The 13,760-nt window shown below is 40.6% G+C and overlaps 2 protein-coding genes across 4 annotated transcripts in view; one reads left to right on the top strand and one right to left on the bottom strand.

Annotated features, from left to right (window-relative positions):
• Positions 1-13,760, bottom strand: part of LOC115038391 (NACHT, LRR and PYD domains-containing protein 12-like) — a gene marked incomplete at its 5' end in the record, with an annotated part of 488,710 nt that overhangs the window by 423,172 nt on the left and 51,778 nt on the right. The gene's annotated exons all lie outside the window — the stretch shown is intronic.
• On the top strand, positions 1,627-9,488 carry cep70 (centrosomal protein 70). 3 transcript variants are annotated; one of them, XM_029497235.1, is made up of 15 exons: positions 1,627-2,112; positions 2,202-2,301; positions 2,545-2,668; positions 4,100-4,280; positions 4,511-4,686; positions 4,889-4,948; positions 5,099-5,192; positions 5,274-5,362; positions 5,509-5,593; positions 5,674-5,826; positions 6,217-6,366; positions 6,442-6,610; positions 7,705-7,813; positions 7,903-7,982; positions 8,658-9,488. In XM_029497235.1, exons 1-15 carry the CDS (start codon positions 1,984-1,986, stop codon positions 8,720-8,722), a joined length of 1,764 nt encoding a protein of 587 aa, XP_029353095.1. In that variant the 5' UTR covers positions 1,627-1,983; the 3' UTR covers positions 8,723-9,488. The 3 variants fall into 3 exon arrangements, 2 of the variants coding, with proteins under 2 accessions (XP_029353095.1, XP_029353096.1); XM_029497236.1 differs by having other exon boundaries at positions 1,627-1,872; positions 2,170-2,301; XR_003840534.1 differs by lacking the exon at positions 8,658-9,488 and having other exon boundaries at positions 7,709-7,813.

Here is a 13,760-nt window from a genome sequence, read left to right on the forward strand (position 1 = left end):
TGATGTTTGTCAGACTGAACTCTGAGGAGAAAAGACACAAACACACAGTTTGTTCCAGGAGTTTTCTGTGAACACCAGAGAAACTAATAGCCAAGCTTTGATACCTTTAATGAGTCAAACAACAACAAATGATCAGCTTTTACCTTTTTTCTTTGATAAAGTCATCCATAGACCGATCACTCTTCATGGACACAGCAGATTGTTGTCCTCCCTTAAAAACAATAGGACGATCCAGAGACCAATCACTCTTCATGGGCACACAGCTCAGCTCAGGAGAATCTGGTCTTGACTACTGGTTGCTAGTAGAAACAGAGCTGACAGGAAAATAATCAACAAACGCAAAAACACGAATGTTCCAGAATAATGTATTGTGTGATTTCTTTTTCAGTTTAATTAAATGTACATATCACTTTGACAGTTTGAATGCCTTTCATTTGACTAACATGAAGAATTTTGTTGATGTAACTGAAAAGTGCAATAATAATAATAATAATATCTCTTCATGTCCTCATCTCACCCCTGAGCTTTGGTCTGACTCTCATGTTCCCCACACAGAGTGGTTTTAGAGGGAGGGGCTCCCTCCTCTCTGTCCTCACACTGATTCATAGCTGAGCCTCCACCTGCTGGAAAAGTTACACAATCATCAACAACAGCAACAAGGATGTCACTCTGAGCTCAACCGACAGATGGAGCAATCAGAAATATTGATTTCTTTATTATTCCAAAATGAAAGTCAAATTTTTTACCTTTAATGTACATTGGTTTATTATCATGAGTCTGAGGACAATATCATGTGATAAAGAGGAAAATGAGGCAATGAATAGCATAAATAAATGTCCAGGGGCTACAGTCACTTAACTTTTTGTTCTTTTTGTTTTTGCTACATCAACATTAAACTGACCAAATCACTTCTTCGCTCTTTACTATCTCTAGTTTAGAAAACTGTGCTCTTCCCTGTTTTTGTGGTTTCACTGTAAAAAAAAAACAAACAAAAAAACTGACACAAACAGTTTTCAGGAGACACAGACCTTGATTATTAAATGTATTAAATTGGTATCTTCATGGATGAAGATGATAAACAATAAAAATTATTTTCCTGATAAATGACTGTTTGTGTTTGATCTGAAACCATGTGTGAACATTTCACATTAAATCAGTCACAGTGTGGATAAAAACTATCAAACTGCTTCTGTTGGACAAAACTGGTCACATTAAAGTGCTTCCTTTATTTCTCATTCTATTCATACTGGAAATAAAATGAACCAAGAAACTAAAAGTCAAACTGAGTTCAGAGGCTTCTTAGCCAGTCGACCAGTTCTGAAGAACTTCCAGTTATACTTGCTTGCACTGTATAGTTACAAAATGAGTCCCCTTCCTTTTCTACAGTGGTACATATCCAGCATCATGCGCAGTGACTTACTACATTTCCCATAAAACCCCCCAACACAAAACGCAGGGCGCACGTGTCTCTTTGTTGACCCAGTGGGTGGGGCTAAAACAACTAAACAAAGTCAAAGAAGAAGAAAAAGAACTCAATACCATTGGTTTAAGTTGATGACGTAACCACGCACTAACGTCAGAACTGAAAAGTCAAACCTCTGCTTTAGTGTAAAAAGGTCACGACACTATGGTTACTTTACGTTAACAAGACCGAGTCCAACCAGACACTAAGCAAATGAGTGTAGCTGTTTCTATAGATTTTTTTGTTACCAGAATAAATTCAATATCGAAAGTGACATTATTTTTTCAGTCGTCTCGTTGCCGTAAATGTGTGGACAAACAGAGTTCAGGAGTTTCGTAGAAATCTTTTCCACTAACGCCTTTCAAATAGTCCAATTTCTTGCAGTCGGGGTGAAACGATGGCACACACAGGTAAGAAACACGGAACAGCTGTGAGGCACCGAGGGAGCAGGAGTCGTCTTTCATTCAGGACTAGGTCTAACGAAACCGGATCTGATAGATGAGACGCACTGCAGTCCTGTCATGATTAAAAGTAGCGATGCTGTTAAGGAGCCAGCTTTGTGCTGTGTGGACATGGAGAACAGGACAGCGTCTCTTTTACAGTCCAGAGAGAGGACATACGTGTATCTGTGGACCTACAGGCAGTTCCAGGTAGCTCACAGCTTCACTTTGTTCATTGTGATGTCTGGTTGACTTGTGTTTCTGCAGCTCCCTCCTGCATGTTGCCTTCTGTCCTGCAGCAGGAGCAGGTAGACTGGGATCATGTGAATAAACTCCTGCAGCATCACGGCTTTAAGCCGGTGTGTTTTGCAGATCCTGTTGAGAATAAGAATCTTTCAGGTAAGAGTTCCAGTTTTCTGGCAAATTTTAAGTTAACATGTATTCTGGATAATAATCACAGGAAGAGTAACGTTAAATTATACACAAAGAGAGTCATTATGATCGCCTGGGTTGAATTCCAATAGTTAATAAAGTTATTTATGTACTGTCATCTTATTACACTTTGAATGTTTGTTGTTACTTTGTTATGGGCATGGATCACATGACTAATCTGAAATTGGATCACTCTTTACGCATCGTTAGATCTGGTTCTGCTGGACAAGAGGTCAGCTGGTGAGATCAGGGCAGCACTGAGGACGATGCTCATGGACTCTGAGAGGAGACAGAGTCTCATCCAGGAGCTCAGCAAATCCAATAACCACCTCAAGTGAGCCGAGCAGTCAACCCAGTCCTTGTAGACTTGCAGACCTGTGTTCCAGTAGAAGAGTGTTCAGGCAGCACAGCGGTATAGTAGTTAGCACTGTCACCTTCTTGGTTCTAGGTTTGATCCTCAGGCCTGTGTGATTCCATCTGTGGCTTCCTACTAAAGTCCAAAAAACATCTGTTTGGTTAATTGGTGTCTCTTCATTGCCAGTAGGTGTGACTGGTTCTTTTTGTCTGGATGTTAGTGTTGTGTACTGCTGTACCTGGCTATTATCAGCTGCTGGAAAAAGTCACTACCTGGCATAGATAAGTAGTATAATGGATAGAAAAATGCTGTACTCATTTCCAGGCTTGTTTTGGTGGTTTGTTGTGAATAAATGTAAAGTTTAGCACAAACATAGCAGGGAATTTCTTCACATTGTCATGTCTAATGTCTCCACATTTATGACAATTATTGAAATCTATCTAAATTAGAATAACTTTATGCATGACATTTATGTTGTGGTAGTAACAACTGTACACTGTACACAGTTTACACTGTAAACCACCAGTTGCAGTCACAAGGAGCTATGTGTAGGCTTGTGGGCTTGTTTGATTCTCTGCTGATTCTTCTTTGCTGAATCAGAATTTTTAAAGTAGCTAACCAAATTTTAACCACATTTCTCTGATGTGTCTTGTCTCTTTCATAATTTTCCCTCCGAAGACATCACTCTCACTGTCCTCTCCTTCTCCCTCAGTAAATTCAGCCAAAGTGATCAGTAAAGCAAGGTGGCTCCCCATGACCCTTGACATTCAGACACGATAATGATGAAGGGAAGATGATACCACAGTGTTTGGACTGTAAAAAAAATAAGCCCATTCAAATATATCTTGTTTCTTATGACCACCAAACTAGGAAAACAATATGTTGTCATGTGAACAGCAGAATAACAGCCCTTTATCTTCATAGCCTTGTCACGACTTTAGACCTATATCCAGGAGAAATCCAACACAGCAGGCAGATACAGGAATCTACATGTTTCTACGTAGAATTTAATAATGTATGACCTGCTGTGGCAACCACCTGTTCTCCTGTTATCCAGTTTCATTAGTATCATATGAGTATCCAGTCGATGCCCCTTATGGCTTTGTGCTGTATAATATGTAAACCTGAAGCTGGACTGATCATCACAGACTCAACCGACCTCACCTGGTTAGGTTTAAGAGTAGAATGAGGGGGGCAGGGAAGGACAGAGAGAGAAAGAGAGACCATGAACAGCTCAGTAATTTTTAAAACAGGAATTATAATATCAATGCCCACGGTTAATGGTGTCATCAATAATGTGATCTGGATCCATCTGCTTGAGAGAGGGAGGGGAGGGAAAGACACCTGAACACATCACAGACAATAAACTACCCATGGATTTTGATAATTAATTTTTGTGTGTGTCTTCAGAGAGGAGATTCAGGAGCACATGAGTCGAGCAGCTCAGCTGTCTCAGCAGACCACAGAGCTACAGGGACTGCTGGACGCTGTGAAGACCAGAGTCCAGGACCTTGAGGACCGTTACCTTGCCAAGGAAGCGCAGCATCACAGAAACACACAGCAGCTTCAGCAGCAAAAAGAAGAAACACAAGTATGTCAACGTGTTGTACACAACAAACAACTAAAGGCAGAGAAATTTTTGTTTTTGGGAATGACCTTGGCTTAATGATTATTGTGTTAAAGGAAACAATGATAAAAAGAGGGACATGAATAAACAACTGACAAGAAAATGATCATCTTCCAAAAGAATTGCTTTTACAGCGATTAAAGAAAAAACCACACACATATGAAAAAAAAAAAAATCTTGTCTGATCTCTCCAGAAACAGTGTGCTGTGCTGAAATTGAAGCTGTCCAGAGAGAGGGAGAAAACAGCTCAGCTTCAGAGTAAACTTTATTTTACCATCAAAGAAGAAGAGCGGCTGTCAGTGTGCCAGAGTCGGACCTTCCAGCAGATCTGCAAGAGAATCAGCCGACACAACTCTGCAGCCGACCAGCAGTGAGACTGACTGAAATATTAAATGGCTGCTACTTTAGCTGAGCAGTGTCAGTGCTGGAGGAAAAAACAGCTCCAAGAGTTTAAGCTTCGCTGCATAAAAGTTTGAGAGATTCAAGAATAGTATGAATCATAATTCACCTTAAAGAAAATGTTCAGTGTGGTGAGGTGATGGCTACGTTTCCTCTTGTTCTTCTATCTACAGGGTGTTGGATGTGATCATGTTCTATGAGAATGAAATGAGTCGGCTGCTGGATGAGCTCAGGTAACATACTTTGTTAGTTACTGCTGTTATGTAGACACTTCTGAGGCCGGAAAGGAAAGCTGATGCTGATGTGCATTAATCCTGCATTCTATCAAATGACAATCAGGGTCATCGCTGGTACCAAAATAACTTTTTGTTTGCTGTGTTGAGGTCCTTGGATCATAGTTCTGTCAAAGATGAGTCTCGTCAAAAACAAATGAAGTCACCAAACATTATTACTCCATCTTTCAAGATCATTATAAAGGTAAACCCATAAACTGTACTTCAAACATGTTTCACTAAACTCAGTCAGAGATGCAGCTGATATTTGTACATCTGTTTGCAGGCTTATCGGGAACAGCAGAGGGAGCGCAGAGCTCAGATAGAAGAGCTGAAGATGGAAGTTGAGCAACTGAAGCAGGAGCTGGAAACAAAGTACGTATGTTATATATGAGTGCATGTGCTGCTCTATCAGTCATCAACACGTTTTTTTTCTCAAAATCTCCTCATCACCTGGGGAAAAAGACCCAAACTTGGCAGTAATGGACATTACTAATTAAGAGAACTACTTGCTTTTGCAGATTACTTCAGGAAGACAACACAAATGACAGTAAGAAAAATGGTGATCAAGACAGAGGAGTCAGTTTATCAGATCACTATCGCCATGTGAGTATATTGTTTGATTCCATATTGTCTTTAAATTGGACTTAACACTGTAAACTCTAAACAGAAATTCTGTATTCCAGCTGTTAACAGAAATCAGTGCTGTCATGACCAATCACAGGGCTCCAATACGGCTGGACCAGCAGAAACCTTCGGCCTTTGATTCAAACCCGGCTGAGTTTGGCAGCCTGCTCCCCACACTGGAGACTTGGGCCCAGCAGCTCCACCTTCTAAAGGTTCACCTAGAAAATTCCTGCAAATTTTACTAACACCACCTTTAGTTCCAGTCAGATCTCAGTTTCAAGTGTTACACAGCACAAGTCTGTTGTTGGCACATTAGTGATGTGTAATGGGATTTTTTTTTTTTTTTTTTTTAAACAAAATCTGGGACAGTAACTTCTGACTTTTGACCGCTAAACTTCACCATCACGCATCATTCAATCATTTTTTTGCTGCTATTCTTGAATTGGTTAATTATGTCTGAATTATTATTATTATTATTATTATTATAGATGCAACTAATCAATAACTTTGATTTTATTTTGATTTTTAATGCCTGGGTTGATGTGTATATGACACAGACATGATGTTGCAGAAACATTGATTGAACTAAATGTTGTATTCAGGAGCTACAGCAAGGTTTAACTAAACTGATGGCCAGACTGATGGCTGGGCAGTTTTCTGATGGCAGCCATGATGCTACAGAAGCAGTGAAGGTGGAGGAAATGATGTTAATGGTGGATACCATGCTGGAAAGTACCTCTGTTGATGATAAGGTAGAATTATTTTTTTTAGTGCTTCCACCTCCAGCCCACTGCTGTATCATGTAATGTGATTATTTCTTCTTCCAGATGGTCAGGAGTCCCACTCGGTACACTCTGGGGTCCATGGTATCTCATTTCCAGAAGCTGTTTGATGTGACCTCCCTCAGCGGGGTCTACCCACGCATGAATGAAGTCTACACCAGGCTGGGAGAGATGACTAATGCCATGAAAAACCTGCAAGATGTTCTTGACCTAGGTAAGTACATTCCAGGGTAATGCCCACTTGAATGTTTCTGTATTTTTTACTGAAACATTTCAGAGAAAAAGTTTGGGTTTTTTTAAAAATAAATTTTGATGCTTCAATTACTTTGTATATTCAGATAAATTACATCAAATAAATCATGATGAATAGAGATCATATTACCAGCAGCACATTAAATCAATCAATTATAGCTCTAGCTTTACTGGGTGTGACATCAAAGTGATGTGTCAGTTAAATTGATGAAAATCATAAACATTTATAATGGAATATAATAGTCCTCACAGAGTATCTTTATATTTTCTTATTGATAGAATAAATTAAATTAAAAATGATAAACTTTGGATCAGATAAAAAAAATTAAACCTGCTGGTATCAGACAACACAGTAAAGATAATTACAGCCACACTGTGTTTTTTTTCCTGGGGGGAAATAAACAAGGCAAGTTACAGGGAGGCCTTTATTTGTTCACACTAAAGTAAACTATACTGAAGACGAAACTAAACAAGAGATAATTAAGTTTAATGCATTATCTGTACATTTTATGTTTCTGATGATTAAATCTTTTCACTAGATTGGTATTGTTACAAATTGGCTCAGGTTAGTCGGTCCACAAGGGGACTCTAGAATGGAGCACCATTCCACATGTCAGTGACTGACAAAGACTGTTGGAACAAAGGAAGACCAGACTGGCTGGTCCTGACATCCTCATACAACATAAGATAAAGAGATTAGAACCAGTCAAAGTCTTCACAGGAGGAAACAGAATCCAGACCTGAACCCCATGCAGCTGGTTTGAGACGAACTGGTGGGAATTTATGCACAAGTGTTGAAACAGTCTTTTCAACAAATTGCTTTGTACAAATTAGTGAGTGTTTAACTGCTGAATAATCAAGGACAATTTATTTTCTCTGTGCCTCATTTAAGAAATACTGTTTAATCAATTAATATGATGATATTGATATGATAATACAATATGGTCATAATCGTGATATGACAACTTTACTTGACTTACACCAAACACCACTTGTTGCGATCACACTGGAAGTTCATTCGGTCTTTGAAACAGTTGTGTTGTGCTTTGGTGTCAGATAGCAGGGCTTCTCCTGAGCAGGTGGTGAATCAGGTGACCAGAATGGTTTCCTTGAGTGGACAAACTGCTGGCCTCTGTGATCTAGTTGGAGATGCTGACATTGACAGGTTCACATATATGAAACTCACATACATTGTTCAGGAAAATGGAGACGAGTCAGATTATAATAATCCCTTTCTCTGCTCTTGTTTTTCAGTATTATCGTCAAAATGAAGCAGCATGAGGAATTCTTCCCGCCCTTCCATGCTCTCATTATGGACATTTCACAGACTTTGGGTAAGAATGGCACATCATGTAATTCTAACCATGGTGCAGTACTGTTATTACACAGAGGAGCTCCACCGACAGAACACATCCCATACTTCAGTTCCTCATTTGCAGGAACACGTCCTTTATTTCAGTTCCTCAATTTCAGGAACACGCCCCTTATTCCAGTTCCTTCTTTGCAGGAACATGTGCCTTACTTAAGTTCCTTAGTTCCCACATTTCCTGCTTGTAGGCCACAGAGTAGTTAACTAGGCAGTGCCACCCCTGGTCCCCAGTCACTGGCTGATAATAACAAAAGTCTACCTATATGACGAGATTCGTGAGAGGACAGGAAGGCTCTAAATGACTCTAAATGTTTGAAGTGAAATCTGTGATTTTTGTGAAAATCCATTAGTGCACTCGTGATTTAATAAGTTATCATGTCACTGACCCCATTTCAGTCATCATGTAGTTGTTCATGCAGCTTCCTCAATAGACCAACAGCTCTGATGCCCCTCCAAATGGCCAAAAGACATGCTCAAAACTGGCTAAGACCCCACAGGAGAATGTAATATGGAACAATGCATGAACAATGCAACTCAACTATGTACAGTTTTGTTCGCAAAGAATGGCGTAGTATTTAATTTTTCACTCACACTTGTGTTTTTGTGTGTGTCTCCTTGTATCTGTGTGGATATTTTTCAGGAGTCAGTCATCTGGATGACATCCTCCCAGCTCTGAGGTCACTGACACAAAAACACTGTGACTAGTGATGAAGTTTGCTTTATTAAAAACACATGTTGTATCAACACATGTTTTGGAGGAAGCCTGATTTATCTTTTTTGATGTCTTAACTCAGTGTGGTGGACAGGTTTGTGTGTCCCAGTGACACAGGTCAAGGTCCTAACATTCGGACTTTAATGTGTAACTTGTAACTTAGATAGCCTTCTGAAATATGTAGGCTGTGCGATCCTGCTTTTCATGTAGAGCAGCTGTGTTTTACATGTCTTGCATATTCCAAGTAACACTGTGTAAGATTTGGAATGGGGCAAAAAGTGGCCGGGAATCAAACCCTGGTCCCCCTCATGGCAGGGGAGAATTCTACCACCGATCACGACTACACCAGCAAAGCTCCAGGCATCAAAAGCCTTCAACATTTGCTGAGATAGTACTTCCTGCATTTCGGAACATGGGAGTCTAACCTGCAGGGACTGCCAAGAAGAGTTGTGACGTTCACAAATAAACCAAATCTATTGAATGGCTGTTTAATATAACCAATGGGAGCCAAGTTTCAGTTCTGAGCCTTTTTTATTGTTTGTGTTGAAGGAATTTATCGGAAATGTAGTACATCACTGCGCACGATACTATAAATGTACCACATTAGAAAAGGTAGGGGACGCTTCATCTTCCAACTATACAGAGCAAGGAAGGGACATTCCGAAAATAAAGGTAAATTGACTTTCACTGACAGTTTCACAACCTTTAGGTCAATAAATCTTACAGATGATGCTGAAATTGTGTTTGTTTCTAATTAAAAAAAAGTTTGTCAATTTCCTCCTGTTTTGTTCATCAACCATCACACAACAAAAAGTATAACATGAATGTAAGTGACATATGCAGCTGACACATTTTGCGTTGTTTGATGAATCAGGATCTCATGATACCTGGACGTTGTAAGTTTCTTCACTTCCAGTCAAAAACACCAGAGGATACTATTCTTGGTAGATAGTAGGTAGTTAAAAAGTCCTCTACTCTTTAGGTATGCTGCTATAGGCCTAGGCTGCTGGGGGAAGGACTGAGCTTCTCTCTCTCTCTCTCTCGCTCCCTGTCTCTCCCTGTCACCCTCTCTCCCTCTTTCTCTCTAACTCCCTCCTTGCATGCGCTGATAAAAACCATCCTTCTTAAAAAAAAAACAAAAAAAAAAACAGTTTCACCCAGTTCTAAGCATTTATACTGCATTTACTAACCATGTTCTGCCAAAGTCTCTGTCTCTCCCAGTTCCTCTCCTCTCTCTCCCTGTCCTCATCCTGCAGGTGGTGACTCATCTCCATCCCATGTTCCTGCAACACCTGCTGGTCCCATATAGCATGAATTCTGTATTACAGCTCAACTCCATGAACTTCATGCAACAACATGTTCCTGCCTACACCCCCTCCCTCCAATGCCTGCCTGCCTGTCTCTCTCTCTCTCTCTCTCTCTCTCTCTCTCTCTCTCTCTCTCTCTCTCTCAACCCAACCGGTCGAGGCAGATGGCCGCCCCCCCTGAGCCTGGTTCTGCTCGAGGTTTCTGCCTCTTAAAGGAAGTTTTTCCTTGCCACTGTTGCCAAGTGCTTGCTCATCGGGGGATCTGTTGGGTCTCTTTAAATAAATTTATAAAGAGTTTGGTCCATATGGACACCTGGACTTGTTATCCTGCTTTCTCTTGAGTCTTAAATTTAGGAAAGTAAATATAGCAAAGAAAGGGTAGATTAATCTAATGAGTTACATATATCTTGAGTTTCAGCATTACTTCGAATATTTTTTTTCTACCTGGACAGAGCATCGGCCAACACATTTTCTGATCCCTTTTTGTGTTAGGGTTAAGGTTATAGTCCTGCAGGAGCAGAGCCCACCGCGTCAGTCACTGGTTGTGGTTGTACATACAGGAAAGAAATGTCAACGGGTTATGATCAGTGAACACTGTTATTGGCAAAGAGCTGGACCCGAGATCAACTTCAAAATGTAGGAGTGCCCACAGCAAAGCAAGGGTTTCAAATCAAAATCAAATCAAATCAGATTTATTTGTATAGCGCCAAATCATAACAAAGTTACATCAAGGCACTTTACATATAGAGCAGGTCTAGACCACCACTTGGCAACAGTGGCAAGGAAAAACTTCCTTTAAGAGGCAGAAACCTCGAGCAGAACCAGGCTCAGCGGGGGGCGGCCATCTGCCTCGACCGGTTGGGTTGAGAGAGAGAGAGAGAGAGAGAGAGAGAGAGAGAGAGAGACAGGCAGGAATTGGAGGGGGGGGGTGTAGGCAGGAACATGTTGTTGCATGAAGTTCATGGAGTTGAGCTGTAATACAGAATTCATGCTATATGGGACCAGCAGGTGTTGCAGGAACATGGGATGGAGATGAGTCACCACCTGCAGGATGAGGACAGGGAGAGAGAGGAGAGGAACTGGGAGAGACAGAGACTTTGGCAGAACATGGTTAGTAAATGCAGTATAAATGCTTAAAACTGGGTGAAACTGTTTTGTTTTTTTTTTTTAATAAGGATGGTTTTTATCAGCGCATGCAAGGAGGGAGTTAGAGAGAAAGAGGGAGAGAGGGTGACAGGGAGAGACAGAGAGCGAGAGAGAGAGAGAGAGAGAGAGAGAGAAGCTCAGTCCTTCCCCCAGCAGCCTTGGCCTATAGCAGCATACCTAAAGAGTAGAGGACTTTTTAACTGTACGCTCTGTCATACAGGAAAGTTTTAAGCCTGGTCTTGAAAGTTACTAAAGAGTCCGCCCCCCGGACTGATGCTGGGAGTTGGTTCCATAGAAGAGGAGCCTGATAACTGAACGATCTGCCTCCAGATTTACTCTTGGAGACTCTAGGAACCACAAGTAAACCTCCATCTAGAGAGCGGAGTGGCCTGCTAGGACAGTAAGGAACTATGAGCTCTCTGAGATACGATGGAGCTTGGCCATTAAGAGCTTTATACGTTAAAAGAAGGATTTTGAATTCTATTCTATATTTTACTGGCAGCCAATGAAGAGCAGCTAACACGGGAGAGATGTGATCTCTTTTCCTAGTTCCTGTTAATATTCGTGCAGCAGCGTTCTGAATTAACTGAAGGCCTTTTAGAGATTTGTTTGGACATCCAGATAGTAATGAGTTACAGTAGTCCAGCCTAGAAGTTACAAATGCATGGACTAGTTTTTCTGCATCATCCTGAGAAAGGATGTTTCTGATTTTCCTAATGTTTCTGGAAGAAAGCTGCCCGACTAACTTGTTTTATGTGAGGGACAAAGGGCATGTCCTGGTCAAAAATTACTCCAAGCTTTCTTACAGTGGAGCTGGAGGCCAAAGTAATGCCGTCCAAACTGATGAGATGATTACATAGTATTTTTCTGAGGTGCTTAGGACCGAGTACAATAACTTCTGTTTTGTCAGAGTTGAGAAGTAAAAAATTTCAAGACATGCCTGCAGTCTGACTATCTGACTGACTTCATTTGGCTCCATTGATAGGTACAGCTGAGTATCGTCTGCATAGCAGTGGAAATTGATGCTGTGTTTCCTGATAATGTTGCCTAGAGGAAGCAGATAAAGTGTAAAGAGGATTGGTCCAAGTACCGAACCCTGCGGGACTCCATGACTGACTACAGTACACGAGGAGGAGCTGTTGTTTACATGAACAAACTGATGTCTATCTGATAAGTAGGATTTGAACCACTTTAGTGCAGTTCCTTTAATTCCAATTTCATGTTCCAGTCTCTGTAGTAAAATATTATGATCTATGGTGTTGAATGCAGCACTAAGATCTAGAAGGAGAAGTATGGAGGCTGATCCACTGTCTGAGGCCATTAGAATGTCATTGGAGACTTTAACCAGCGCTGTTTCTGTGCTATGATGGGCTCTAAATCCTGACTGAAACTCTTCAAACAAACTGTTCCCATCCAGATGCTCGTGTAGTTGTTTTGCTACAGCTTTCTCAATGATTTTAGAAATAAATGGAAGGTTCGATATGGGTCTATAGTTTGCCAAAACATCTGGATCAAGATTAGGCTTTTTAAGCTGGGGTTTGATGACCGCAGTCTTAAGTGCCTGAGGTACATAACCCAGAAATAAAGTCAGATTAATCAAATCTAGAATGAACGGCTCAATTACATAAAAGATCTCTTTAAAGAGGCTAGTTGGTACTGGGTCTAATAGACAGGTTGACGGTCTGGATGATGAAACTATAGAAGCTAGCTCTGAGAGATTTAGAGGTGAGAATGATTCCAGATGTAAAAGAGGCGCCGCAGCTGATTCAGCAGTTGCCGTCTTCAGAAGGAGATTTTTATCTAACGTAGGCAAGAGCTGATAAATTCTTTCTCTGATCGTGAGAATTTTGTCTGAAAAAAATACAAATAAAATCATTACTGCTTAGAGCTAAGGGGATCACTGGTTCAACTGAGCTATGGCTCTCTGTCAGCCTGGCTACAGTGCTGAAGAGAAACCTGGGGTTGTTTTCCTTCCATCTCTTTTCCTAGTTCCTGTTAATATTCGTGCAGCAGCGTTCTGAATGAACTGAAGGCCTTTTAGAGATTTGTTTGGACATCCAGATAGTAATGAGTTACAGTAGTCCAGCCTAGAGTCCTAGAAATATTTGTAGATAGCTGTCAAAAGGCCGCCTGAGGCATTGATTGCTATTTAATATCATTGGTTGTAAATCACTGTTTTTGAAATTCAGTATTTTATATCTTTCAAAACAATAAAATTTTTCTGAGGACATTTGTATTTCTCTATTGTAATTTTTCTGTTGCTAAAGTTAATATTAAAACTGTGAAGAATATGCAGCCAGAGTAAATAATACAAATTGGTCATTTGTGTTTATGTCTAGGTTGATTGGGCATCGATCCATTAGTAATGCTTTGGGGCTGAGATAGGGGAAGGCACACACGTTCATTAAAACAAGACAAAAAATTTAGTAAAAATTGAGAGCTACCAGAATCTTGCTGCTGCTTGTTGAAGCACATGTTCTTGTTTTGTTTTTTTTTCTACTGATGTCAGACGATCTGTGATGTAAGAAGGTGATGTCATTGTCACCCCTGAAGCTCTCAGACGTAGTTTCTATCGTCT

The sequence above is a fragment of the Echeneis naucrates genome, unplaced genomic scaffold (assembly GCF_900963305.1).
Source record: "Echeneis naucrates unplaced genomic scaffold, fEcheNa1.1, whole genome shotgun sequence".
Classification (NCBI taxonomy): Eukaryota; Metazoa; Chordata; class Actinopteri; order Carangiformes; family Echeneidae; genus Echeneis; species Echeneis naucrates.

Excerpts from the sequence above, each read along its gene's own strand:
- cep70 (XM_029497235.1), top strand. The coding sequence starts at position 1,984 with ATGATTAAAAGTAGCGATGCTGTTAAGGAGCCAGCTTTGTGCTGTGTG. Across the intron at positions 2,113-2,201 it reads GGACCTACAGGCAGTTCCAG|CAGGAGCAGGTAGACTGGGA; the intron begins GTAGCTCACAGC and ends TCTGTCCTGCAG. Across the intron at positions 5,193-5,273 it reads CTTTCAAGATCATTATAAAG|GCTTATCGGGAACAGCAGAG; the intron begins GTAAACCCATAA and ends ATCTGTTTGCAG.